This window comes from Canis lupus, chromosome 8 (assembly GCF_003254725.2).
Source record: "Canis lupus dingo isolate Sandy chromosome 8, ASM325472v2, whole genome shotgun sequence".
Taxonomy (NCBI): Eukaryota; Metazoa; Chordata; class Mammalia; order Carnivora; family Canidae; genus Canis; species Canis lupus.
In genome coordinates, this window is record NC_064250.1 from 60,149,354 (window position 1) to 60,176,965 (window position 27,612).

Here is a 27,612-nt window from a genome sequence, read left to right on the forward strand (position 1 = left end):
ATTCCTTCTAGACTATAGACAGAACTAGGAAATCTATGTTTGTATACTAACCCATTATATACACAAATCTATACTCTGTGTCTATGTGTATATCTATCTAAAAATCATTAATTCATATTGATACCTCTGATTCTAATCTAAAACCACAAGGTTCACTGAGAACTTCTTCCTTTATGTATAACTTCTTCAAGAGTGAAAATTAGCCTTTCATGATCTAAAGCCTATTTACTTTAAGTGTAATATATACAAAGTTGTTTCAGAATTGCTAGCCCTGTGAGAAACAATTTTACTAACTAGATTATACCATTATCTATCAGGTTTTTTGTCTTTATCCTCACAGTATTCAGTCAAGATACTGTTTTTATGTTTTTTTGTTTGTTTTTGTTTTTGTTTTTGTTTTTTTAGGTTAAGTTGCTCCCTGCAAAGCTCAGTGATAGAAGAAAGAGCTTGCAAAACTGTAGGTAGAATTTTTCTCTTTTTACTTAAAGTTATCGTATAGTCTTGCTATTCTCTGTTTAAGTAATGGTAAGGCTAAGGCTTTGCACATAAATTTCATATTTGTGAAGTGATTTTGCATTGTTTGGGAAAGAGACTTTGGAAGATCACTTACAACACACCCACCACTGTCTTCAGTTACCTGGAAGTTTGAGAAGTTTTAATTTTATTGACGTTCAATTTATAATTTCCTTTTCATAAGTCATCTATTTTATGCCCTGTTTCCTATATTTTTAATAGAAATTTTAGTGTTATCTTTGATATTTAAGATATATGACCCAATTTGAGTTAAAGTTTGTATATAGTGAGATATAGTTGGAGTTCATTTTCTTCTCCATATGGATATTCGGTTGTTTTTAAAAACATTTCTTGAAAAGGCTGTCTTCTGAGCATATTTTATATGCTAATAGGAATCATCTAGAAGAATTATCAAAAATATTGATATAGGTGAATGAGGAGAATCTCTGGAGCAGGCAAAAAAGGGCAAGATCTCATGCACACACGGAAGGATTAATATTAGATAGGAAGGATTAATATTAGATGGGAGCTGGATGTACTGCTGATATGTAGGTGAAATCTGAAAGTTCTGATGGCTCCAATATTCTTTTTCCTTTTTTTTTAAGTGACAGTGTAGATTTATTCTGGAATATCTATCATAATCACGACTCATTTCTACCAACACCCCCATATTGATTTCCAAGTAATCAAATTCATTAGCATTACTAAGCAACTAACTAAAATTTCCCTTCCTCACAAAGATTTATTACCTGGGGTGTAGTATTAAGGAATAAAGACTCTGTAAATGACAAACTACTCAAAATTTATTTCTACTCATAGCTGTAGGCACTTTCATCTCGGACCAAATAACATAGGAACTGACAGAAACGTGAACTATCTTCTTTATTACTAGAAGTCTATATTGAGATAAAGTCACCCCACAAGTCTGTTTGCCAGGGCCAGGCTTAGGGCTGAGCTGGGCACACCGGGGTAAGCAAATAAAAAACACATGGCTCCACTGTGTTAACGTTCTTTAACCCAGGCTGTGCAACTGCCAACAAATAGTGTGAACTTGTAGCAAGTTCTCCAACTTTAATTTCTTCTGGTTAATGTTTCCCTACTCGTTAATTACAGTGAGAACTAGAACCCAAGCTGTCTGACTCCCAATTTTGGTGTTCTTTCTCTGCTAGGATATCCTTGTCATGGATCTGAAAGGGATACTGGAAATAAATAGTTGCACTGGTGGAATCTGAATGCAAGAGCTGTAGGCCTTGGAACTTATTTTACATTACACCCTAGGCTTCTGGAATCTGAGTCCAGGCTGGTTCCAATTTTCTTAATGAGAAAGAAAGCATGGGTGTTTTTCTAGTTGTTCTTGGAGTCAATATTACAGTTAAGTTGTATTCTATATTTGCCTAGTATATTGCGGAACATATAGTAGAACTCAACAACACAGATGAAAGAGTTCAGAAACAGACCCCCATGAAATAATCAACTGATATTTGACAAAGGAGCAAAAGCAATAAAATGGAACAAAAATAGTCTCCTATTCAACAAATAGTGCTAGAACTGGACAACCACATGCAAAAAGTGATTCTAAACACAGACCTTACAACCCTTCACAAAAAGTTAACTCAAAATGTATAATGGACCTAAAGATAAAACAAAAAACTATAAAATTCCTAAAAGACAACATAGGGAAATACCTAGGTATGGTAGTGTCTTTTTAGATACAACACTAAACACACGATACATGCAAGAAATAATTGATAAACTGGACTTCATTAAAATAAAGTTTCTGCTCTATGAAAGACAACATCAAGAACATTTGAAGACAAGCCAAAGACTGGGAGAAAACATTTGCAAAAGACACATCTAATAAAAAACTGTTATCCAAAACATACAAAGACCTCTTAAAACTCAACAATAAGAAAGCAACTCATTTACAAATTAGGCCAAAGATCTTAACAGACCCCCTCATCAAAGACATACAGATAGCAAATAAGCATATGAAAAGATGCTTCACATCATATGAAGCAGGGAAATGCAAATCACAACAAGATATCACTACATGCCTATTAGAATGGCCAAAATCCAGAACACTGACAATGCCAAATGCTGACAAGGATGAGCAAAAGACACTTTCATACATTGCTGGTGGGAATGCAAAATGGTATAGCCACTTTGGAAGACAGTTTGGTGGATTCTTATAAAACTAAACACACTGTTACCATACAATCCAGCAATTGTGTTCTTTGGTATTTACTCAAAGGAGTTAAAAACTTCTGTCTACCAAAAACCTGCACAAAGAGGTTTATAAGGGCTTTAATTCATTATTGCCAAAACTTGGAAGCAACCAAGATGTCCTTCAGTAGGTGAATGTATAAGTGAACTTGGTACATTCAGACAATGAAATATTATTTAGCACTAAAAGGGAATGAGCTATCAAGCCAAGAAAACACATGGAGGAAACTTAAATGCAAATTAAGTGAAAGAAGTCCATCTGAAAAGATTACATATTGTATTATTCCAACTACAGGACATTCTGGAAAAGGCAAAAACTATGGAGATGGTAAGACTATCAGCTTGGGGGGGGCGGGAAGGAAGTCAGGAAGTGAAGTAAACAGACAGAGCACAGAGGACTTTTAGGTCAGTGAAAATACTCTATATAACGATAGACATATGTCACTGTACATTTGTCCAAACCCAAACAGAATATATAACACCAAGAGTGAACCCTAAGGTGAACTATGGATTTTGAGTGATTATGTGTTAATGCAGGTTCATCATTGGTAAAAAGTGTACTCATCACTTATGAGTGATGTTGATAATGGGGAGGCTATGCATGTGTGGGGCTGAGGGTATATGGGAAATCTATACCTGCCTCTCAATTTTGGTGTAAACTTAAAACTTAAAAAAAAAAAAAGACTTTTAATACATGTATTAAAAAAGACTTTCGATACATGTATCAAAAAGGCTTAAAAAGAGGGACCCCTGTTTGGCTCAGTCAATACAGCATGTGACTCTTGATCTCAGGGTCATGAATTCAGGTCCCACATTGAGCACAGAGCTTTAAAAAACAAGAAAAAGAAAGAAAAGAAAAGAAAAGACAAGACAAGACAAGACAAGACAAGAAAAGAAAAGAAAAGAAAAAAGAAAAGAAGAAAAAGAGAGGAGAGAAAAGAAAAGAGAGGGAGAGAAAAAAGAAAAGAAAGAAAAGACAAGACAAGAAAAGAAAAGAAAAGAAAGAAAAGAAAAGAAAAGAAAATGCTTAAAAGGAAATGTCTAAAACACAATAGCAGGGTGCCTGGGTGGCTCAGTCTGTTAAGTGTCTGCCTTTGGCTCAGGTCATGATCCCAGGCTCCTGGGACCAAGTCTTGCATCAGGCTCCCTGCTCAGTGGAGAGTCTGCTTCTCCCTCTACCTCTCCCCTGCTTTTGATCTCCCTCTTTCATGCTCTCTCTCTCTCTCTCTCAAATAAATAAATAAATAAATAATAAATAAATAAATAAATATCTTTTAAAAATGTTTTTTAAAAACCACAATAGTAGTATCTCCACAGATTGTAAGATCATGGGTAAATATTTTTCTAAAGCTTTCAATTTTCTATAATTGTAGTCTATAGTATATATCACTAATTTAAAAAATATAACAACTACTTTTGGTGGGGGGGCTATAAAGCCTCTCATACTCATTATGGCAACCTCAGACCCCTATGTAGTCTCTTCATGGTTACAAAAGATGCCCTTTGCAAGTGCATATCATCTGAATCTAACATTAAGGTGACAGGTAACATTCTTACCATGCTAGTAGTGCCACCTTCTGTAGTGTTTTATGTGTTAAATACATTGTCCACAGGTTAACTATTAATTAGAAAAGTCACACTGCAACCAAGTAATGATGACTAGTCTGTAGATTCTGTCGTTAGTTATCACCTATGTTGCCAAGCCTTAGAATGGCCCTTCACTTTCCATTTCTGGTTGGGAATTTATACCCAGCTCCCCAGTCAACCATCTGCAAAGATACGGACTCTGAGGTGGCTAGACTTGGTTACATCATCACCTTGTTGCTAATTTAAATAATACCACGAGGGCAGCCCCCGTGGCGCAGCGGTTTAGCGCCGCCTGCAGCCCAGGGCGTGATCCTGGAGACCCTGGATCGAGTCCCACGTCAGGCAGAAGATGCCTGCTTCTCCCTCTGCCTGTGTCTCTGCCTCTCTCTCTCTCTGTCTCTATGAATAAATAAATAAAATCTTTAAAAAAAATAAATAAAATAAATAATAAATAAATAAATAAAACCACGAGCAACGTCAAGTAAAAACTACAAAACTCGTTAGAGTGACTGTCTGTGGCAACTGCAATTATGCTCCAAAGACTTAATTGGATATGCAATGAGAGCTTCCACAATAGAGGCAGTGGTGTCTAGTACTGTATATCTCCTGACCAAGAAAAAGAGTCCTCCCACAGTGATGAAAAGAGCTTCCAATGGATTTGGGGCAAAGAATGGATGTCCTCTACATCAGGAGGTGAAGTAGGTACATGATTCATAGGAAGAGCAGCAGGATTTCCTTGACAAGGTGACTGCACATTTAGCTCATCTAATTGATTTGGGAAATCTATGTACACTTCTCTTGCCATCAATTTATTTCTGGATCTTTAATTTCAATTGGGTGTTCCCTGTTATGCCACATCCCATGCTTCTAGCACCATGACAATGACCTTTCATTTTCTTAGGCTCCATCAAGAGGTTGATATCATTCATACTGTGGTAATGATACAATCCAGAATTCTCAGTTCTCATCCAAACTCTCTGCCTTATCCCTTATTCCCCAGCCTCTGGATTAAAGTAAAATCAGGTATTCTCCTCCTAACTATGAAGAAAAAGGTAATTTTTAGAGTGAAATCTGAGTTAACAACTCCTACAATCACAATCTTGTTTGCCAATCCAGCGTTATGAGCTGCCCATCCCAGAAGAAAAAAACTTAAGAATTTTGTGGTGTTATGAAATGAGCCTGCCTATGGACTCCAAAAAAAGCTAGATCCAGGGTGCAATGTCCATCTTTGGTCATGCCTATCCCCTCATTCCAGTAATTGACCAACATTTAGGAGTTAGTGTTTTTCCCCTATGCTTACTACTTCAGATAGATATGCATGCCAGTGTCTTAAAATGGGTCTTATGTGACCTTTTAACAACCCAATCCACCCTTAAATTACATTGGCCAACGAGGGTAATACTTTAGATAGGAAATGCAAGAGCTATTAAGGCCTTTGTACCAGTTCTTGGTGTTTTTGGCCAACATGGTGATGCCATGTACCACTTATAATTAGATTAGATACACAACTGATGAATTACTGAAAACTACATCTGAAACTAATAATGTATTATACGTCAGCTAATTGAATCTAAATTAAAAATAGTATTAAAAATACATATTAAAAAATAAATACTACTGTATCCAAAGCAGCTTGTTTATGCTGGTTAGGTGTAATCCCATGCCAGTGCTATGCTGCCTCAGAATACTGATCCATACTGAGACACAATGGAGAACTTGCTGGCCTTTAGGACTGAAGTCAGTCTGGCTGTTAGTGGTTGCTTTATCCTTGGGTATTGGCAACATGTGGTAACAGCCCTACAAAACACAGCATCTCAGCTACCTTCTCTGACTGGACATGAACTTAGTGTGCTGTCTGAACTGTCCATGCAAACACATCCACTTTAGAATTTCATAGGGTGGGGATGACCTGTTCTTTTAATATATTTATGTTCCTTATCAAATATTAACATATTTGGTCTATATCTGAGTGCAGACTCTGGCTCTAAATGGAATTTATTAATGTACGATCTTGGGCTTTCCATGGTCCAAATTATTTAGGCAATCCCACCGCCACTATTTCTTGAGTGTGTTGAAATCATCACCTGGGGCACTGGGTTATCCCTTACTTGATACCATCCAGGATGCACATAATTTTGCCCATTAAGTGAAATATTTAGGTCCCGAGTGAGCATTTTTCTGGACTGATGATGCATGATACCTTTCGTTTCAGTGGTTCAAATCCTTGATGATACTGAGCAGATCCACCCACAGAAAACCATACTGAGGATTGCTTTGTTGTTACCTCCAAACATGGAGATTTATGCTATCTAGCATGGGAGGACCTTAGGTAAAAGGTCGAAAGTTTTTTTTTTTTTTTAAGATTATTTATTTATTTATTTATTTATTCATGAGAAACACAGAGAGGAGAGAGAGAGAGGCAGAGACACAAGCAGAGGGAGAAACAGGCTCCATGCAGGGAGCCCGACATGGGACTCAATCCCAGGACTCCAGGATCACACCTTGGGCCGAAGGCCGCACTAAACTGCTGAGCCTCCCGGGCTGCCCAGGTCAAAAGTTTTTAAAGGGATCTCAATAACTTAGCAAATTATCCATATCGTTGTATAATGCATAATAGTAAATTAATAAATTTGACCAGGCTCTGAGTTTTTTTTCAGGTTGACGTCCTAGCCCACCAGCTAAATGTGGATTACTGCTATGTTTACAGCAGTGGTTTTTAACCTCAGCTGCATTAGAATCATCTAGGAAGCTTAAAATTTTAAATCACAAGCAAACAACAAAGAAACTATACTTGAGACCTACCCTAAACAAAATAAATCAGAATTTCCAGAGATGAAGATTCAGCCACTGGTGGTTTTGTTAATGTTTGCTTTGTTTTTAACTGTCCAAGTGATTCTAATATGTAGCCGGGGTTGAGAAGTTTTCAAACTTTAGACTGTATCACTGTCACCTGAAGGTGATTAAAATGGATTGCTGGGTCTTACCTATACCTACAGTTTCTGATTAGGTCTGGGGCAAAGCCTGAAAATTTGTAGTTCTAACAAGTTTCCAGGTGATGCTGTGCTGCTGATTCAAGGAACACACTTTGAAAACCACTAATCTAGAGCATGCTTTTCAAATTTTAATATGTTTACTAATGATCTGAGAATGTTAAAATAGTCTAATTTAGTAGGTCTGGGGTGAAGTTTGAGATCTGCATTTTTTTTAAGATTTATTTATTTGAGAGAGAGAGCATGCACAAATGGGAGGCGGGGTGGGTAGAAGCAGAGAAAGAGAGAAGGAGTGACGCAGACTCCCTGCTGAGCACAGAGCCTGACACAGGGCTCCATTCCATGACCCTGAGATCATGATCTGAGCAGAAAATCAAGAGGCAGAGATTTAAAGGACTGAGCCACCCAAGCATCTAGAGACCTGCATTTCTAATGAGCTCCCAGGTGATGCTGAAGCTGGTCTGAGGCCCACACCTTTGAGTAGCAACGAGTTGGAGCTGCCAGTCATGTGTCAGTTATCGCACAAACTAGAAGCTGCTGGAAAAATCCTAAAGAAGGCCAGTTTTGTATACTAATAATGAAGTGACTCATTTTGACTTCTTCCTGCTTATCCCTGTTCCAGTGACCATCAGTGATCACCTGGACATACACAGTCCCCTGGAAAGTCTTCTGGTTACAATGCAATTATTATAAAATAGCTAACATCTCCACTAAGGTGAAGAATTCCTCACCCTACTTGCTATAGCTGATCACTTCCTTCTCCTAATATACTCTTTTCACTGACTTCCATAACCGCACATTTTCTTGGTTTTCCTCCTGCCTCTCTGGTCACATTTTTTATCAGTTCTTTTTCAAATTATACATTTAAATGTCAGAGTGCCACAGAAATTCATTTTTTAGATCCTTTCTCCATCTACTCCCTCAGTGATCTCATTTAGGTTCATGGCTTTATTAAATATTATCTATATAATAATGACACTTCAATTTATAGCAGCTTAGACTTCTCCCCTGAATGATAGACACATATGTTCAACTGCTAATTTACAACTCTATTTGACTAGTAGTATCTCATATGGAACACTTCTAAAACAAAGCTCATGATCTTTCTTTGCTCCCAAAAGAGAAAATTTACCCTTCCCACAGTCGTTCCCAATTCAGTAATTAGCAATTCCATTCTTTCTGTTGTTTCAGCCCAAACCACAATCATCATTGATCTTTCTTTTCTGTCGCAAGTTATATCTGATCCATCAGCAAATCATGTTGCCTCTATATCTGACCCTTCCTCACTATTAGCACTGTTACATTCTGGTCCAAGCCACACATATCTCTTGGCTAGAATAATGCTACAGTCTTCTAAGTAGCCTCTCTTCTTCCACCCTGCCCCTCTCCCTCAGTCTGTTCTCAACATCGAAGCCAGAGTGACCTTGTTAAACCCTTAAGTCAAATTATGTCTCTAACTTGGTTAAAGTGTTCCAATAACTTCCAATAATCAAATAGGAAGGATAAAATAAAATCCTCCCAGCCCAAAAAGTCCTATGCAATCTGTCCTACCACCATCACTTCAGCAGACCTCATTTCTTACTAATATCACCCAAATGCATTGCACTCCAGCCACACTAACTTTCTTACTTTGCCTCACACACATGAGGCATCCCACCTCAGGGCTTTTGCATATGATAGTTCCTTTGCCTGAAATGTCCTTCCTTTATAATAAACACACAGCAGCACATTCCCTTATCTCCAAATCTCTACTTTAGTGTTACCTTTATACTTTACAGTGAGGCCTTCCTGGCTACCTCTCTCTAAACTCTTCCCAAGAGTCTCTAGTCTCTGCCTCACTTTCTTTTTGTTGTTGTTGTTTTTTAAGCCCTTCTACACAATATATATAGTTGGGCCTTGAACTCAGATCAACTTATATGCAGATTTTTAAAAATCAGTATACTATGGTACCATAAATGTATTTACTCTTTCTTAGGATTTTTTCCTTAGAATTTTCTTAATAACCTTTTTCTCTTAGTTTACCTTATTGTAAGAATACAGTATAAAATACGACATACAAAATGTGTGTTAACTATTTACAGTATTGGTAAGGTTTCTGGTCAATAGCAGGCTGTTAGTACTTACCTTTTGAGGGAGTCAAGTTATATGCAGATTTTCAACTGTATAGGAGAATCAGCACCCCAACCCCTGCATTGTTCAAAGGTCCACTGCATATATATATAAATATAAATACCGTATACTATACATACTCTATATGTGTGTATATATATATACACCAGATAATATATTTGTTTATTCTACAACTCCCCCAAGTAGATATAAATTCCATGAGGGTAGAGAATTTCATGTTTGATTCACTGCTGTATCTATCTCCAATGCTAAGAATAGCCCCTAGTAAATAATAGATACTCAATAAATATTTGCTGAAAGAATACATAAACCAAGAAATACCTATTTCTATGCTAAGATGTGTCCCAAATGCCACTGAAGAAAGTGTCTTAAGAAGGTGAGAGTGACCAACTGTGGCAGATGATGATAAATCAAAAAAGATGAAAACAGAGTTGGCCAATGGATATGGTAATGTGGAGATCATTGGTGACCTTGACAAGAGTCGCTATGGTGAAACAGAAAGGCTGAAGAAACAGAAACAGAAAGGACTGAAAGGGAGAAAAAGAGGCACCTGGGTGGCTCAGTTGATTGAGCATCTGACTCTTGGTTTCAGATCAGGTCATGATCTCAGAATCATGGGACTGAGCCCTGCTCAGCACAGTCTGCTTGGGATTCTTCCTCTCCCTCCTGTTTCTGTGCTCTCTCTCTAAAATGGATAAATAAATCCTTAAAAAAAAAAAAGAACTGAAGAGGATGAGTAAAAATAACTCCTCCAAATATTCTCTCTTAACATGAAACCACATATGATTCTATACCTTCCCAAGATGCTATTACTCTCACTCATTTCTTTTGAAAACATTTTCTCCTGTTTTCCTTAAAGACCCAATTTAGATATTATATTCACTAAGAAACATCATTTGAACTGTTATGTCCCTATGTACATATAAGATTATAGGTATATCAGTGCTACCTCTAGTACACACAGTATCCTAAGTAATTCTTTACTTGACTGTGTCCTTAAACTCAGAATATAAGGCAGGACCCTTACACAAAGTTAATACTCAATAAATATAGGTATCTCCTATTTTTTGAAAGTTCATGTCACACCACCTTACTTTTACAAAAGACATACATTAGTACCTGTTTTCACTAACTGAAAAGAATCTGAAAAGGAATTTAGCTTTTACAAAAAAGTCGAAAAGCAAAAATAGCATTTTACTGAAAGCTGTTACAAAGCATGCACTCCAAACGGAGCAAGTGGCCCCGCCAAAGCTCCTTGCTTGGAACTACATTCAGCATCCCAGCATCAAGCTGTCATAGCTTTGAACTGTGTCTGTGAGCATTTGTGCTTTATATCTCAATTTAGTTTGCACATCTATTAGCAAGATGTGTCCTAAGGTATCAGAAAAGCTAAGAGAGTTATCTTTGGGTCTAGGTATGCACAAAAATTTTTCCATAGAAATTAATTGTAACTGTTTTATTTATTAATTAAATGCTTTACACCATTTTGGTGTACAAAAAGTTTCATGGGAACATGCTACTTTCAGATAGCAGAAGAAACATATATTTCTTTGAGGTGCAAAAAGGCCTTGAACAGTAAGTTCTTAATCGTTCTAAGAATTTATTATTTCATGTTTCCCTTCATTTATAACCAAAGTATACTTTGTTAGTTCCCTGCATATTCAATGAGACATTATAGTTATTATAATGCAAATCTAAAAATTTGACTTTTCCCTTAATAAAGATACATTTAATTTATATTTATGACAACTTGAACTATTATTCCAGATAATTCCTACCTTTCCCTGAAAACATCTCTTAATTTTATCCCTTATACAATGCAGTATTTGTAAAACAACCATAAATATTTTGATATTCAGACACATAAGATGAAATCTTACAGAATATAATCATTATATGGTCTGTGGAAGTTAAGCTAACCAAATTCTAGTAACCTAAATATAGGCACATTTTACTAAATGTATATATATTCTAATATTTTTGCAATTACACAGTGCTTAAGAAAATTACGGCATTAGGTTTGAAGGGAGGGTTTATATTCATTTCTCTGACTGCTAATGTTAAGAATTCCAAGCATGCGTGTTTTGGGATACAGGGTGGCAGTGTGCTTCCCAAAATGAATCATCTGGGGCACTTAAAAAAAATCTCTAGAATCCAATCCTAAAGGATTCTTAGTGTACCTGAGGAGATGTCTAGAAAATTGGCAAAAAGCTCTTTAAATGATCTTGATGATCAGCCAGGTATGGAAGCATTGCCCATACATCTGAAGACATTAGACAACAAGTAGATTTGCAGTAATTCCTTCCAAACCTTAAAAAGTTATACCTTTAACCCATATGAACACAAAAAAATACTGATCCATCATAAAATCATCAGACATCCTGAACTGTTTTTCCAACCACAATTTGACTTGTATCATTCAATTCCTGTACCATAGAGATATTAAAAACCACTTTTACTAGATTATAGTGAGGCTTGATCAGTTTTTTGTTTTCTTTTTCTCACCGAATCCATCAGTCTACTGCTCAGCCACTGCTGGGGAGGAAAGCCAGGAGGCCAGGCTTCTCCTCACTCACCAGGTTTTTACTGGTCAACTGATCAGTTTTGTACTTAAAGACACCACCTACCACAACTGAAGAAAACAGTCATCATACTTTTGTCTAAAGAGGAAAAAAAAAAGTAGTATCTTGAAGTTATGAATAATTATCATTCTAACCTGCAACCATATAATATGGTATGTTCCCCAAAGTATTTCAGACACATTATGTAATTTAGGCTCATTACTACATTGTAAGATCCACCAAGTTGAAAAAAAGGTAGGGGGACATTTGGGTAGTTCAGTTGGTTAAGCTTCCAACTCTAGATTTCAGCTTAGGTCTTGATCTCAGAGTCCCAGGATGGAGCTCCTGTGGGGCCCTCTGGTGAGTGGGGAGTCTGCTTGTCCCTCTCCTCTGCCCTTCCCACTGGCCCCTGCCACACATAGGCGCTCTTTCTCAAATAATTAAAATCTTTAAAAAAATTTTTTCAGGCAGCCCTGGTGGCTTAGCGGTTTAGCGATGACTTCAGCCCAGGGTGTGATCCTGGAGACCTGGGATCGAGTCCCACGTCGGGCTCTCTGCATGGAGACTGCTTCTCCCTCTGCTTGTGTCTCTGCCTCTCTCTCTGTGTTTCTCATGAATAAATAAATAAAATCTTAAAAAAAAATAAATAATTTCAATTCTGTACCTAGAAAATAAGCAATGGGCAGAGGCAGTTCAAAGTGGAAGTTCACTTATGTAAGAAAACCAGAGGTAAGTACCACTAAGCTAACTCTAGCCCATCAATGGTCTTCACTGGTGACAAATGATTTGAAAATGGCAATATTCACCACTTCAAGAAAGAACCTGACAAAAAAGTGTTAGGAAGTAACCAGAAAAATAGATTTTAAAGGTGCTTGGGTGGCTTAGTTAAGTGTCCAACTCTTGATCTTAGCTCAGATCTTTTTTTTTTTTTTTAAGATTTTATTTATTTATTCATAAGAGACACACAGAGAAAGAGATGTAGGCAGAGGGAGAAGCAGGCTCCCTGCAGGGAACCTGATGTGGGACTTGATCCGGGGCCCTAGGATCACACCCTGAGCCAAAGGCAGATGCTCAACCACTGAGCCACCCAGGTGCCTCAGTTAAGGTCTTGATCTTAGCACAGGTCTTGATCTGAGGGTTGAGTTCAAGCCCCACCTAGTGTGGAGTCAAGAAAAGAAAAGAAAAGAAAAGAAAAGAAAAGAAAAGAAAGGAAAGGAAAGGAAAGGAAAGGAAAGGAAAGGAAAGGAAAGGAAAGGAAAGGAAAGGAAAGGAAAGGAAAGGAAAGGAAAGGAAAGGAAAGGAAAGGAAAGGAAAGGAAAGGAAAGGAGAAGAGAAGAGAGGAGAAGAGAAGAGAAGAGAAAAGAAGAGAAAAGAAGAGAAAAGAAAAAGAAGAGAAAAAGAAGAGAAAAAAAAGAAAAGAAAATTTCAAGTTATTGCATCCTTTGGAAAGACAATTGGGAAAAGTTTTAAAATATACACCAAGCCATAGATGTACATCTTGTGCTAAAACTGGTAGTCTAGAATTTTATAATTTATTTTATAATTTATACCTGTAATAAACACTTAATAGCTAGAGAATTTTATCAGTGTAACTGGAGACACAGGAAAAAAATATTGATCCTAAAATTCCTGTATTATTATTTTTGACACTGAAACAAATTTCTACATAAATCTGTAGTACTGCAATAAATATAATTAAAGGATAAATTACTAGAGAAGTATATATAGATATGTGGCAAAAAGAAGACAACTACAAGCAATGAAGATAAAATGATAAGACAAGTCAGGTGGCCCCTAGTAGTGTCATACTAGATGTAGTAAGATGATAGAAGAACTGGTAAGCAAATGACAGACTGGTCATGATTCAGTCTTTACAATCAATATAGTATTTATATTTTCAAAACCTAAGGACAACCATCTGCTCATTCTGGAATAATCTTAGCCCCAGACTAAGTCATTTGACCAATAAAATCAATGTAATTTTCAATCAAATATGGAAACAAAACATGATAAAACCAGTGTTGACTTTTTATTACTAAAGTTAACATTACATCAACATTGTTTTCCACCACATATCACATTTATGAGTATTACATTTTTTGCTGTGATATAATTGAAAAGTTCCCGGAGTAGTTTCTATACTTACATTTCAAACACTGAGTTGAAAAAAATTGAAAGGCTTGCAAATCTGATCTATTTCACAAACAAGAATGATCTGTATCATTACTGTTTGAATTAAAATTTCCAGGGCCCTTTCACTGATTTTTAAGTTATAATCGCAGTACAGTATTAAATATTTGCCACCAGTTTCATGATGCTACGTGATTCATATTTCACTACCCCATTCCAATTTTTTGGGAAACCTTTTTGTTATAAATTATTTTAAGGATGAATCACTTGCATAAAATCGTAAGCATGTATCCAATTATGGCAAAAATTAGTTTGTCATTTTGAGACATATATATGGGCTGTGCAACTATATACACCAAAAGAAGACAAAAGCATTACTTTCCTTACCATTTACTGAAACACAATTACAAAAATTCAAGCAGTGTGACATATAATATAGCTTTAACTGCTGCTGGAAGAACAAAACATAATTTACCCCATCAAATAAATCATATCTAGTTTCTGCTCTCAATTACTGAGGGGTAAAAACAAATACAAATGCACCACGAGAAGACTTCAAAATCCTTCAGTCTACCCCACCTACTGAACTCAATCCAGCAAACTGAGTATCTGGAAGAAGGCTTCAGTCAAGGCAGCTTCAACTAAGTAAAAACTACAGTTCTCTGTACCATAGGAGACCTAACACAAGGAAAAGAAAAACTGGAAACGATTAAGCAAAAAGACAAAGGACGGGGTAAGTTCTACTCTTGGGGTGAGTAACAACCAATGAACAAAAACACCACTTCATTTCCTATTCCATAATCTCAAATTGTGGTCTCCTTATCTTTAACTCCGTCTTGCTCTACCTTTAGGTCTCCTTTTCCTTCTTAGGGGGACCACAGCTGTACAGAGATGCCAACGAGAAGAACAACTTTGTTATTTACAGAATTCAAGCACCAGAGCATCTTGCCTACAAGATATCAAACCAAGATACTGGACTTGAAGTGCCCAATTTGAATCTGGTGGACCATAAATAAGGGAGTAAAACTGAGCAACCAAGTCAAATCATGGAATCTGTTAAAAAACAAAACAACACAACAACAAAACAGAAGCAGCACACACACATTCTCAAAATGTTTTTGAATCCAGTCTCCTTCTGCCAAGGACAACAATGTTGTGTTTGAAGTATAATCGGTGGCCTAGAATAATTGCTGCGGCTTTTAACTTTGTCAAAGAAAAAAAAGAAAAAAAAAAAAAAAAAAAAAAGTTCTGCTGGGGAATCCCTGGGTGGTCCAGCGGTTTAGCGCCTGCCTTTGGCCCAGGGTGTGATCCTGGAGACCCGGGATCGAGTCCCGCGTCGTGCTCCCTGCATGGAGCCTGCTTCTCCCTCTGCCTGTGTCTCTGCCTCTCTCTCTCTCTCTCTCTCTCTGTGTGTGTGTGTCTCTCATAAATAAATAAAAATCTTAAAAAAAAAAATAAAAAAGTTCTGCAGGGACACTGATTGGAAATCACTGTTCAAACACACCGCTCACTAAAACGTAAACAAGCACTGACACCAATTTTACGATAACGCCTGAAGAAGAATTAAAATGCAAAATAATAATAACTTAAGTAAGACCCATAAAACCCAACTTACTTAGGAGTAGAGAACACGAGAGAATCGGAAATCGGTGGAATCGTTTTCGGCCGCCTCCTCAGCGTGAGACCCTACCAGATTTTTGATTTCCAAGGAGTCGCCCGAGGGCGGCCGGGGTTTCCTCCCCTCGCGCCGCGCCGCGCCGCGCCACGGGAGGCGGTGAAACCTGAACTCGTTCCTCCGGCGGCGAAGCGAGCGCGCTCCCCGGGACCTATAATCGAGGGCCTCCAGCCTGCGGGGCTTTCCTCGGCCTCCTATTAGGTGGAAGGGCCGCCCGCTCCCGGCCGCCGTGAAGAGCTCAGCTCGCTGGGCGAGAATCTGCGGCGGGGTTTAGGGGCGGAAACTGCTACCGAGGGGACCTCCGCGCCGGGCGCCGCGGATGTGAAGAGCGAGCGAGGGGTGCGAAGCCCTGAGACCCCGCGGGTGGCGCCAGGGCGGCTCCGGGACCCGACGCGGGCGGGCGGGCGGGCGCCGTGTGGGCCGAGGCCCCCGCGGTCCCCGCCGCCCCCGCCGCCCCCGCCGCCCCCGCAGGCCGCGCCCCCGCGAGCCGCCCCCGCCCCCGCCGCCCCCGCCGCCGCCGCGCGTACCTGATGATGTCGTCGCTGTGGCCCCGGTAGAACTTCTGCCGGTGCTCCCGCGGGCTGTACACCACGCCGACGCCCGCCACGAAGTACACGATCTCCTTGGCCGCCGTGTAGTAGAGGTTGTTGCGGCACTGGTGGCCCCGGTAGCCGTACACCCACTCGAGCCGCAGGTGGCAGTTCGGGGCGCTCCGGGCCGCCATGTCGGGGCGCCCACCCCGCCGCTCCGGCTCGGGCGAAGCCAGCACCCCCCGCGGGCGGGCGGCCGGGCGGCCGGGACTCCCCGCCTGCCGCGTCCTCTAAGCCGCGCCGGGCAGGTGCATGTCGCTTCTTCTGGCCGCCGCCGCCGCCGCCGCCGCCTCAGCCCACGGGCGGGAGGAGAGCCCTCGCCTCGCGGAACATGCCGAGGGCCTCGGGCGCCGCCGGCCGTCAAGTGGGCGCCGCGCCCCCCGCGCCCCCCGCGCCCCCCGCGCCCCGCGCCCGCTCCCCGCCGCCCGCAGCGCCCCGCCTGGGAGCCGAGCCGAGCCGAGCCGAGCCGAGCGACGCCCCGCCCCCCGCCTCCACGCCGCAGCTCGCGGCCCCGGTCCCCGCGGCGTTCGCGCCCGGCCGCGGCCTCGTCCCTCGTCCCTCGTCCCTCGTCCTCGTCCCTCAGCCCCGCCGGCCCGCGCCGCGCGCCCCCGAGCGCAGAGAAGCAGCCGGCGCGGCCCCGCGCGGCCCCGCCCCCAGCCGCGTCGCCGCCGCCGCCGCCGCCCGCGCCCGTTTGGCCCCGCCCCTCGCCGGCCGGGGACGCTGAGGGCGCCGGGGGGACGCCGAGGGCGCGGGGGCGCCGCAGGGGTCGCGCTCCCCCGAGACCCCGCCGGTCCTGTCGGCCCTGCCGGGCGTCCCCCGCTGCGCTCAAGCGCTGAGCTCTCCCGCAGCCGCCCAGCCCCGAGCGCACCCTTGGCGGACCCCCCACCCCCGCCCTTGCGCACCCTTGGCGGAACCCCCCCGCCCCAGCGCACCCTTGGCGGAACCCCCCCGCCCCACCGCACCCTTGGCGGACCGCCCCCCGCCCTAGCGCACCCTTGGCGGAACCCCCCCCCCGCCCCAGCGCACCCTTGGCGGACCCCCCCCCGCCCCAGCGCAGCCTTGGCGGAACCCCCCCGCCCCAGCGCAGCCTTGGCGGAACCCCCCCTGCCCTAGCGCACCCTTGGCGGAACCCCCCCGCCCTAGCGCACCCTTGGCGGAACCCCCCCCCGCCCCAGCGCACCCTTGGCGGAACCCCCCCCCCGCCCTAGCGCACCCTTGGCGGAACCCCCCCCCGCCCTAGCGCACCCTTGGCGGAACCCCCCCCCCGCCCTAGCGCACCCTTGGCGGAACCCCCCCGCCCCAGCGCAGCCTTGGCGGAACCCCCCCGCCCCAGCGCACCCTTGGCGGAACCCCCCCGCCCCACCGCACCCTTGGCGGACCGCCCCCCGCCCTAGCGCACCCTTGGCGGAACCCCCCCCCCCGCCCCAGCGCACCCTTGGCGGACCCCCCCCCGCCCCAGCGCAGCCTTGGCGGAACCCCCCCCGCCCCAGCGCAGCCTTGGCGGAACCCCCCCTGCCCTAGCGCACCCTTGGCGGAACCCCCCCGCCCTAGCGCACCCTTGGCGGAACCCCCCCCGCCCCAGCGCACCCTTGGCGGAACCCCCCCCCCGCCCTAGCGCACCCTTGGCGGAACCCCCCCCCCCGCCCTAGCGCACCCTTGGCGGAACCCCCCCCCCGCCCTAGCGCACCCTTGGCGGAACCCCCCCCCCCGCCCTAGCGCACCCTTGGCGGAACCCCCCCCCCGCCCTAGCGCACCCTTGGCGGAACCCCCCCGCCCTAGCGCACCCTTGGCGGAACCCCCCCCGCCCTAGCGCACCCTTGGCGGAACCCCCCCCGCCCCAGCGCACCCTTGGCGGACCCCCCCGCCCCAGCGCACCCTTGGCGGACCCCCCCGCGCCCCAGCGCACCCTTGGCGGACCCCCCCCCCGCCCTAGCGCACCCTTGGCGGACCCCCCCCCCCGCCCCAGCGCACCCTTGGCGGAACCCCCCCGCCCCAGCGCACCCTTGGCGGACCCCCCCGCCCCAGCGCACCCTTGGCGGACCCCCCCCCGCCCCAGCGCACCCTTGGCGGACCCCCCCCCGCCCTTGCGCACCCTTGGCGGAACCTCCCCCGCCCTAGCGCACCCTTGGCGGACCCCCCCCCCGCCCTTGCGCACCCTTGGCGGAACCTCCCCCGCCCTAGCGCACCCTTGGCGGAACCCCCCCGCCCCAGCGCACCCTTGGCGGAACCCCCCCCCCGCCCCAGCGCACCCTTGGCGGAATCCCCCCCTCCCGCCCTAGCGCACCCTTGGCTGAACCCCTCCGCCCCAGCGCACCCTTGGCGGGGACCTCCCCACACACCCAGCGCACCCTTGGCAGACCCCCCCCCCGCGCCCCAGCGCACCCTTGGCGGGGACCCCTCCACACCCACCGCACCCTTGGCGGACCCCCCCCCCGCCCTAGCGCACCCTTGGCTGAACCCACCCGCCCCAGCGCACCCTTGGCGGAACCCCTCCGCCCCAGCGCACCCTTGGCGGAACCCCTCCCCGCCCTAGCGCACCCTTGGCAGACACCCCCTCACCCCAGCGCACCCTTGGCGGAATCCCCCCCTCCCGCCCTAGCGCACCCTTGGCTGAACCCCTCCGCCCCAGCGCACCCTTGGCGGGGACCTCCCCACACACCCAGCGCACCCTTGGCAGACCCCCCCGGCGCCCCAGCGCACCCTTGGCGGGGACCCCTCCACACCCACCGCACCCTTGGCGGACCCCCCCCCCGCCCTAGCGCACCCTTGGCAGACACCCCCACTCTGGCCTCAGCGGACCCTTGGCTGACCCTTCGCGGAACCCCCCGACCCCAGCGCACCCTTGGCTGACCCTTGGCGGAACCCCCCGCCCCAGCGCACCCTTGGCTGAACCCCACCCCCCGCCCCAGCGCACCCTTGGCGGGGACTCCCCTCCCCAGCGCACCCTTGGCGGACCACCCCCTCCTCACCGTCTCCCCGCTCGCCCACCTCCTGCTGCAGGAAGGAGTCGGGGAAGCACCTGGCTGTCTCCCGAGGCCTCCATCCAGACCGACCGGGGCTCCGGTGTTTGTGCCTCGGAGAGTCCAGACCAGGATGCTAATCTCATGTTTTCCCGGATACTTCGTGTATGTTTCTTGCTGCTTCATACTGCTCACTATACCAGACATTGGAGATAAAACCTGACCTTTTTTTTTTTTTTTTAAGATTTTATTTATTTATTCGTAAGAGACAGGCAGAGATACAGGCAGAGGGAGAAGCAGGCTCCATGCAGAGAGCTGGATGCGGGTCTCTATCCTAGGACCCCGGGATCACGCGCTGAGCATGAAGGCAGATGCTCAACCACTGAGCCCCCCAGGTGCTCCCTTTGTGCAGGTGAGGTTAAAGCGGGGGCAGACTGTAGGATGTAGATCACAAGAGGGCAGCGGGGACTGATTTCATAATAAATAGCTATGGTACCTGAGTTTATTATTATTTTTTAAAATACTAATCGAATACCAATAAACTGTTGATATTTCTTGCATTGTAATAATGGTGAACTGAGATGGCTTGAGTATCGTGACCCTGGAGACTGTGCCTGAAAGAAACAAAATTACTGGGAGCAATGAATTCCTCACCATGACAGTTTTGCTCCTACTCCGTTTTCTAAGTGCCCTCCTTTCTCACAGGGTTATGCTAAGGTTTACCAATATCTGTAAAAATAATTAGAAATCCGTATTTTTTTTTTTTTAGGTATGCTCCATGCCCAGCATGGAGCCCAATGTGGGGCCTGAAGTCTGGCCCCTAAAGTCAAGACCTGAGCTGAGATCAAGAGTCAGATGCTCAACAGACTGAGCCACCCAGGTGCCCCTGAAATCCATATTTTTAAAAGTTTTAGTTGCAGGATGATAGCCATGAAGTTTATAACATAAAAATACTCATAAAACACTAACGTGAGTCCTCCCTGCCTAAAAAATCAGTTTTGGGGCACCTGGATGGCTCAGTCAGTTAAGCATCTGCCTTGGACTCAGGTTTTGTTTTTTTGTTTTTTTGTTTTTTTGTTTTTTAAGATTTTATTTATTCATGAGAGACCGAGAGGCAGAGGGAGAAGCAGGCTCCATGCGGGGAGCGGAATGTGGGACTCCATCCCGGGACTCTAGGGTCACACCCTAGGCAGAAGGCACTCAACCGTTCGTTGAGCCACCCAGACGTCCCTGGAGTCAGGTGTTGATCCCTGGGATCCTGGGATAGAGCCCTTCATTGGGCTCCCTGATCAGTTGGGGAGCCTGCTTTTTCCCTCTCCCTCTGCCTCTCTCCCCCTGTTTGTGCATACATGCACTTGCTCTCTGTCTCCCATCAAATGAATTAAAAAAAAAAAAAGTCTTAAAAAATAAATCAGTTTTGGTTTCCCTAGGAAATACCAAAACTTGGAAATCTGACAAAAACTAGAGTAAACTTGTATCCTTTCAAGAAATGGGTCCCCACAAAGGTGTTGTTTTCTATAGGAAACCCATACGTTGGAATGGGTGTTGCCCAGTTTCTACTTCCTCAAAGATGCAGAATACCTTTCTGCCTCCTACTTGTGATTTTTAGTCTACAGGTGGGGAAGGGCCATCTCAGAGCAAGGCATTTACATAAATGTCATGAAGAGTAAACTCTGAAGGTGCAAACAGATTTGGTGAACACTAGAAAGGCTGAAAGTAAAAATCAAATCCACTGTACATAATCATCTAAACAGAGTAGCCAGGAACTATGATGCAGGAAGAAAGTGAGTGTAAGGACTTCATAAAGTTTCTAAGATTTCAGACGTCCTCAAACCTATTATGTTTGCTATTCCCAGAGTGATTAGCCATAAAACTTTTATAATGAAAAGGGCCCTTGTCCTAGTTTCTAGGAGCAGCCGAGAATTAGAAGAGGGTGGTGAGCAAGATTGGGGAAAACATGCCCCACTCCACAGCTTGTGTTTGACTCAGGATAACAACAATTTCAGGAGAAAAGAATTCAGATTGAGCACTTGCTAAAAGGAAAAGAGAACCGAGGCCTAAGTGGCTCTGAAGCCATGAAAAGGCCTGTGTGTGGGGTTCTCTGAACAAAGGCATGTATATTTTCTCTTTGTCACCTGTATTTTTTAAGATTCTTATTTATTCATGAGACACAGAAAGACAGAGAAGTAGGCTCCCTACAGGGAGCCTGATGTGGGCCTCGATCCCAGGACCTGGGGATCACGACCTGAGCCAAAGGCAGATGCTCAACCATTGAATTACCCAGGCATGGCCCTGTATTTGTCTTTTTCTCAAGAATATGTTTGCTAACTCACTAGTGAGTTCCCTGAAAACCCCTGGTAAGAAAAAGAAAAACTTGTTGATTACTTAAATTTAAGCAGTAAACTTAGAAAAGATGAAATATTTTATTGCCATATATTAAGGGTACATTAATTGCTAGTTACATGTAATTTTTATGAGGCATAGAATGGTGAAGAATAAGAAATAGTCTTCTGTTTCAGATTTTTCAGTACAATGTCTTCTGAGTCCCATGATACATATTGAAATACTCATATTAATAACAGATTTAAATAATTTATTTTTCCATTATCATATTTTCCATTACAATTTTTAATGACCCAAGGGTGGAGTGTGAAGCAAAAACATGCTTAATTACAGCATCCTCAACCGACAAAGACCAAAAGAGATGAGACACAAAGGTGGCTAAAAATGAAGCATTCATGAGTATTATAGGAAAAACCCCAAACCTTATTAGTTCTTCCCCTTACACTTTTACATAACCTGTTATTACTAATATCACATCAGGAAGCTTAATCAAGATTTTACTATTAGATGATATTCTACCGTCTTTGCAAGTAGTGCAAATAAGGATGCAGGAGAAAGACCCCCAAAGTTCTACATGTCAACTGGTGGACATTTGTGAGACACTTTAAATAAAAGTTCCAGTACCCTTTGGTAATCTATACTAAGAAACTCGAGTTCCTAGTATGGAGTTTTATATTCCAGGCATTTAAAATATTTCCAGAATTCAAATAAATAACATTATTTGCTGGCCACTGATTTTGGTTACCCTCAGGTCTGCGAAAGAAATACAATGCCAAGTATATAAAATATAAAAGCCAAAATTTATGATATTAATTCTAGCTAGCTAATTCAACCAGCTTATAAACTGTAATAGTATTTTAATAAGCTCTCCATAAATATATTTCTTGTAACTATACTTTCAATTAGCCTGTTTTATTTACCGAGCTTAACATGACTCCTGGCACTAACAGGGGAGGTGTTCTATACATACTTGTCAGCTACTAAATATAAAAGAGAATACTTGTGTAGTCACAACAGGATTCCTTTTATTTTTTTTTTTTTCTTTTTTTGAGAGAGAGCAGGAGCAGGTGTGTGGAGGAACAGAGGGAAAGGAAGAGAGAATCTTAAGCAGGCTCCATGCTCAGCACGGAGCCCCATGCTGGGCTCCATCCCATGACCTACGATCATGACCTGAGCTGAAATCAAGAGTCAGTTGCTCAACCAACTGAGGCACCTGGGCACCTCCTCTTAGTTTTTTCTGGAATAGTTGAAACTTTTGAAAAATTAAACACTTTTCTGATCCCCCATACTGTATTAGAACTTCTTGTTCTTGGTTGTATGTGACAGAAACCCACTACAATGGCTTAAGATAAAAAGAGAATTTGAATGCCACATAGAACTGAAACTAAAGCTGACATCCTAGGACCCAAGTGAGGTTTTCAGAACCAGGTCATCAGTTCTATTTTCCTTTGGGTTGACTCCATTGCCAGACAAGCAAAATAGCTGCCAACAGCTCCAGTTCTACATCATATTCCCTTAGAAAATCCCTATGGAAAGAACTTTTTTCCCCCAGGGATTCCACTGGAAACTCCTAGACTTCAGCCCTGTTGGCTCTGATTGGCTGAGTTTAGATATGAGCCCACCCTCAGATCCACAGGGGGTGCCAGGTGCTCTAAAACCACAGGAAGGGAGAGTGGGAGAGGGGGTGATGCTCCCAAGGAAAACGGAAGTGATATTACCAGAATAAGAAGGAATGGAAGCCAGCAGTGGCTACTGAGGGTTGACTTGGATGCTTTAGTATTAGCCAACCTCTATTGTGTAACTCAATACATATACAATCTAATTTTTTGAAAAGTAACAGGTATTTGCTAAATAAATGCAGCCCTAAGACAAAACTTCTTCTAACCAGTTTGCCCCCCAAATATCCTCCTCTGAAAAGAATTCTACAGCTAGCCCCAGATGCCAGGCAAACCAAAGCAACAGATGTTGTCCATCGGTAACCATATTTTCCAGTGCCTGTTAGATTTCACCAAAAGCCTCTAGAAACTGGTATATGATTTAGGTAAAAGAAGTCCCACACCAAGTTGTCTTCTCTACTTCTATACATCTTGCCATCTTCTTTTTCTGTATTGACATCAGTATTCCTCCATGTAGGCAGATTGGAAAGTTAGGCAGTTGTGTTTACTTCCTCGCTGTTTCTCACCTTCCATATCCAATTACCAACTCCATTTGACTCTATTTTAGAAATATTCCTAAACTCCATCCCCATCTCTACATCCACACCCTCTATCCATTGTCGCAGTTCAGTTCAAATTCTAATGATCCATTCCCTAGATTCTGCAGCCCAAGTTATCTGTAAAAATCATAGATCGAATCATACTGTTCCTATTCCAAGAAATTTTTCTAGAAGCAGTTTAGGCATCCTGAGCCTTGAAATGTTCTTATGCTTTGACTCACGAATTTCTCAGCTAGTTGCCTGTCATACTGTAATAATAAAAAGTGCAGATCAAGGCACATGTACCAAAATATTTACTATGGCATAATTTAAAATGATAAAATTAAGGAAACCTAACTGTCCAACCATAGAGAAAATTTTAAGAAAATAGATTCAGAAAAAAAAAAAAAAAAAAGAAAATAGATTCAGCCCATATGAAAAACATAAAACCATGAAAACTAGGGTGCTCAGGTGGCTCAGTCGGTTAAGCACCTGACTCTTGATTTTGGCTCAGGTCACAATCTCAGGATCCTGGGGTCGAGTCCTGCATTGGGCTCCCTGCTCAGTGGGGAGTCTGCTTTTCCCTCTCCCCCCCACCCCCCGCTCATTCTCTCAAATGAATAAATACAATCTTAAAATATTTTTTAAAAACCATGAAAATTGGGCAACCCCAGTGGCTCAACAGTTTAGCGCCACCTTCAGCCCATGGCCTGATCCTGGGGACCCCAGTTGGAGTCCCATGTCAGGTTCCCTGCGTGGAGCCTGCTTCTCCCTCTGCCTGTGTCTCTGCCTCTCTCTCTCTCTCTGTATCTCTCATGAATAAATAAATAAAATCTTTAAAAAAAAAACCCATGGAAATTAGGTTTTCAAATAAATTTTGGCAACATCAAAATTTCTCATAATAGATATCTAAATAATTTTTAAATCAGGATTTTTAAAATGTAGAGGAAAGAGGATGGAGGAAGGATTTATTTGTCCAGCTCCCTCCTCTCCCATTGGTTAAAGTTTCCTCCATGGGGAATTGGAGTTAATGCCCACACTTCCAGGTTGCATCATCCAGCTTCTGTGATCTCTGGGCTATGGGCTCCCTGAGCCCCAATTCCCACAGAGTAATGCAAAGAGGGCCAGATGGCAATTACCCACACAGTGAGTTTCATTAAGGAAAAAAATTTCAACTAAGGTCAGAGAACCTAAGTCTTTTATAATGGGCAGTAAGCCTCTTTGACTCATGTTCACAAGGGAGGCATCATCTTTATTCTCCTAGACAATAAATAAACCTGCCTTTTGTTCCAGAAAGAAACACTAGCTTTATCTTCCAAGGTTGTTCACCCACAAACATCTTTGAGAAGACAGTCTGGAACAAAGGCAGTTGGTGCCTCAGCAAACAAGATGTACACAAACACAGGAGACCCCTGGAACATTGTCTCCTAACGTAGATCCAACTGGCAGCAGCCAAGTGCTTACTTCCTGAGTGCAAATGTTACCAAACTGTGATCAAAATGTAAAATATAATTCTGCAGAAACTGAGAATATTGAATTAAGCAGGTAATGCACCGTATGATTGTCAGAGACAAAACTAGACCCTTTTTCTGAAGGCAAATTTTATTCAGAATTACTATTGCAATAGGAAAGATGGTCCAGTGGTCATTGAACTCAACTTCCCTGAAACAAAAGGATAGAGATTGTTTTAAAGGCTGGGTGTGCGGGGTGCCTGGGTGGCTCAGTCAGTTAAGTGTCTACCTTTGGCTCAGGTAATGATCCCAGGGTCCTAGGATTGAGCCCCTCATTGGGCTCCCTGTTCACCCGGGAGTCTGCTTCTCTCTTTCCCTCTGTGTCTGTGCATGTGCTCTCTCTCTTTCTCTCAAATAAATTTTAAAAAAAAGTCTGGGTGTGCTAAGGAAAAGGCAGGGTGTTAAGAAGCATTAGTCCACATGATTGGAACACCTGGATTTGTTAATTGAAGCTTATCTGGAGGAGAAATAAATTTCTATCTTTATGAGAGGAGCCGTGGTGCACGTTGAAGCAAGGCAAACACCAAAATTAGGCCCTTACCCTCATTTAGCATTTATCACGTGGAATTTTAGGAAATTGTTTATTTATACAGATACAAGGACTGAGGGTGAGAGTTATCTCCCTGAAGTTTTGCATTTCAAAGAGAGAGCTCTCCAGTTCTTCAGGAAATAGTTTTAGGACACAGATTTACATCTCAAAGGGCAGAAACCGGATTTATAATTGCAAGCTTTCTAAAGTAACTGCTCTAAGAGGGAGTTCACAGTCCTCTTATGAGGTTTTGGTTAGAACAAACTGGTAAATTATGCAGGCAGCGTTGAGCTTTCTCAGGCAGGCATTTTAAGGGAGCTGGGGTAAATCTAGGATCATGGTCTTAAGCTACTAAAGCCATGCTAAAATTTGTCAAGTCTCTTAGTGCAGAGGTTTGGATGGAGTTGTTACATGCCAAGCGTTCTGTGGTGCTCAGTACAGCAGTTGCATAATTAGCTACCAGTAGGAAGTAAGAAACATATTTTAATATCAATCTAATAAAGAAAATATGAAACAGTTTTGCTCAATGAACTTTTAATAGAACACCTTCAAGGCCCTAAGATGCTTGCACAAATACTGAGAGATATTATTGTATAGTGTAGTAGTGATCACTCTGTAATTATTGTTGACTTGTTTCAAGCTACTTCATGTTTGTAATGCCTTCAAATAGATCACCAAAACTTCTACTATTTGAATGCATGCCACAAAAAGAAAAAGGTTAAGAACCACCACCATAATCATTCCTAAACATAAATTGAGCGCCCACGTGTGAATCACTGGGGTCTGTATATGGAGGAGTAATCAAGGGAAATGAACCTGCAGTCTGTGCCTTGAAAAATTTGTGCTTGAAGGAAGAAAACAAGAAAAAGACATAAGTGCCTTTAAAAACAAGTGAAAATATATATAAACAAGTGAATTAAATATAAATATATGCACATTTTAATAGAACTAAGTATCGTATCTTAAAAATTACAAAATAGTTTTATATAAAAGTTTTAATTTATTTATTCATGAGAGACATACACACAGAGAGAGGCAGAAGCATAGGCAGAGAGAGAAGCAGGCTCCATGCAGGGAGCCTGATGCAGGACTCCATCCTGGGACTCTGGTATCATACCCTGGGGAAAAGGCAGGTGCTCAATCACTGAGCCACCCAGGCATCCCACAAAATAACTTTAGAGTAAACATGCTTTTACTAAGAGACTTTATTGAATTATTTGATCATTTGCATCTACGATGTATTTTTAAAATAATGTAGGAACGATAAGAGACAAAAGTAGATTTCCTATAGGTTGCGCAAAAAATAATAAACTTAAGTACAAGGTTTTTTTTTATTTATGAGAAGATAAGTCTTAAGCAGATCATTAGCATCTACGATGTATTTTTAAAATAATGTAGGAACTATAAGAGACAAAAGTATATTTCCTATAAGTTGCGCAAAAAATAATAAACTTAAGTACAAGGTTTTTTTTTATTTATGAGAAGATAAGTCTTAAGCAGATTTTGATGTAGGAGGATATTTCCTGGAGAGGCAACGACAGTCTAGTTGTAGATAGTACAGTTCCAGAAAAAGGAAATATGATAATTGGAGCTAAAAGAAGATAATGCCAGGATGTATAAAAGACAAGACAGTAGTAAAATACCATATATATTTCAAAGTCACAGAATTTACTATC

At 43.2% G+C, this 27,612-nt stretch overlaps 2 protein-coding genes across 14 annotated transcripts in view; one reads left to right on the top strand and one right to left on the bottom strand.

Annotated features, from left to right (window-relative positions):
• The window catches only part of EML5 (EMAP like 5), a 183,566-nt gene extending 166,980 nt beyond the window's left edge, over window positions 1-16,586 (bottom strand). For 5 of the 13 annotated variants that reach the window (XR_007412490.1, XM_049113388.1, XM_049113387.1 and 2 more), the window contains exon 1: window positions 16,337-16,577. Coding sequence is in view for 9 of the 13 variants with exons in the window: in XM_049113388.1 (XP_048969345.1) it covers window positions 16,337-16,533 (197 nt within the window). In the remaining 4 variants the exon portion in view is untranslated. Of the gene's footprint in view, window positions 1-15,749; window positions 16,109-16,336 lie in introns of those variants that run through there. The other 8 variants (XR_007412492.1, XM_049113392.1, XM_049113390.1 and 5 more) reach the window with 6 other exon arrangements.
• TTC8 (tetratricopeptide repeat domain 8) overlaps window positions 1-27,612 on the top strand; it is a 204,525-nt gene that overhangs the window by 104,343 nt on the left and 72,570 nt on the right. The gene's annotated exons all lie outside the window — the stretch shown is intronic.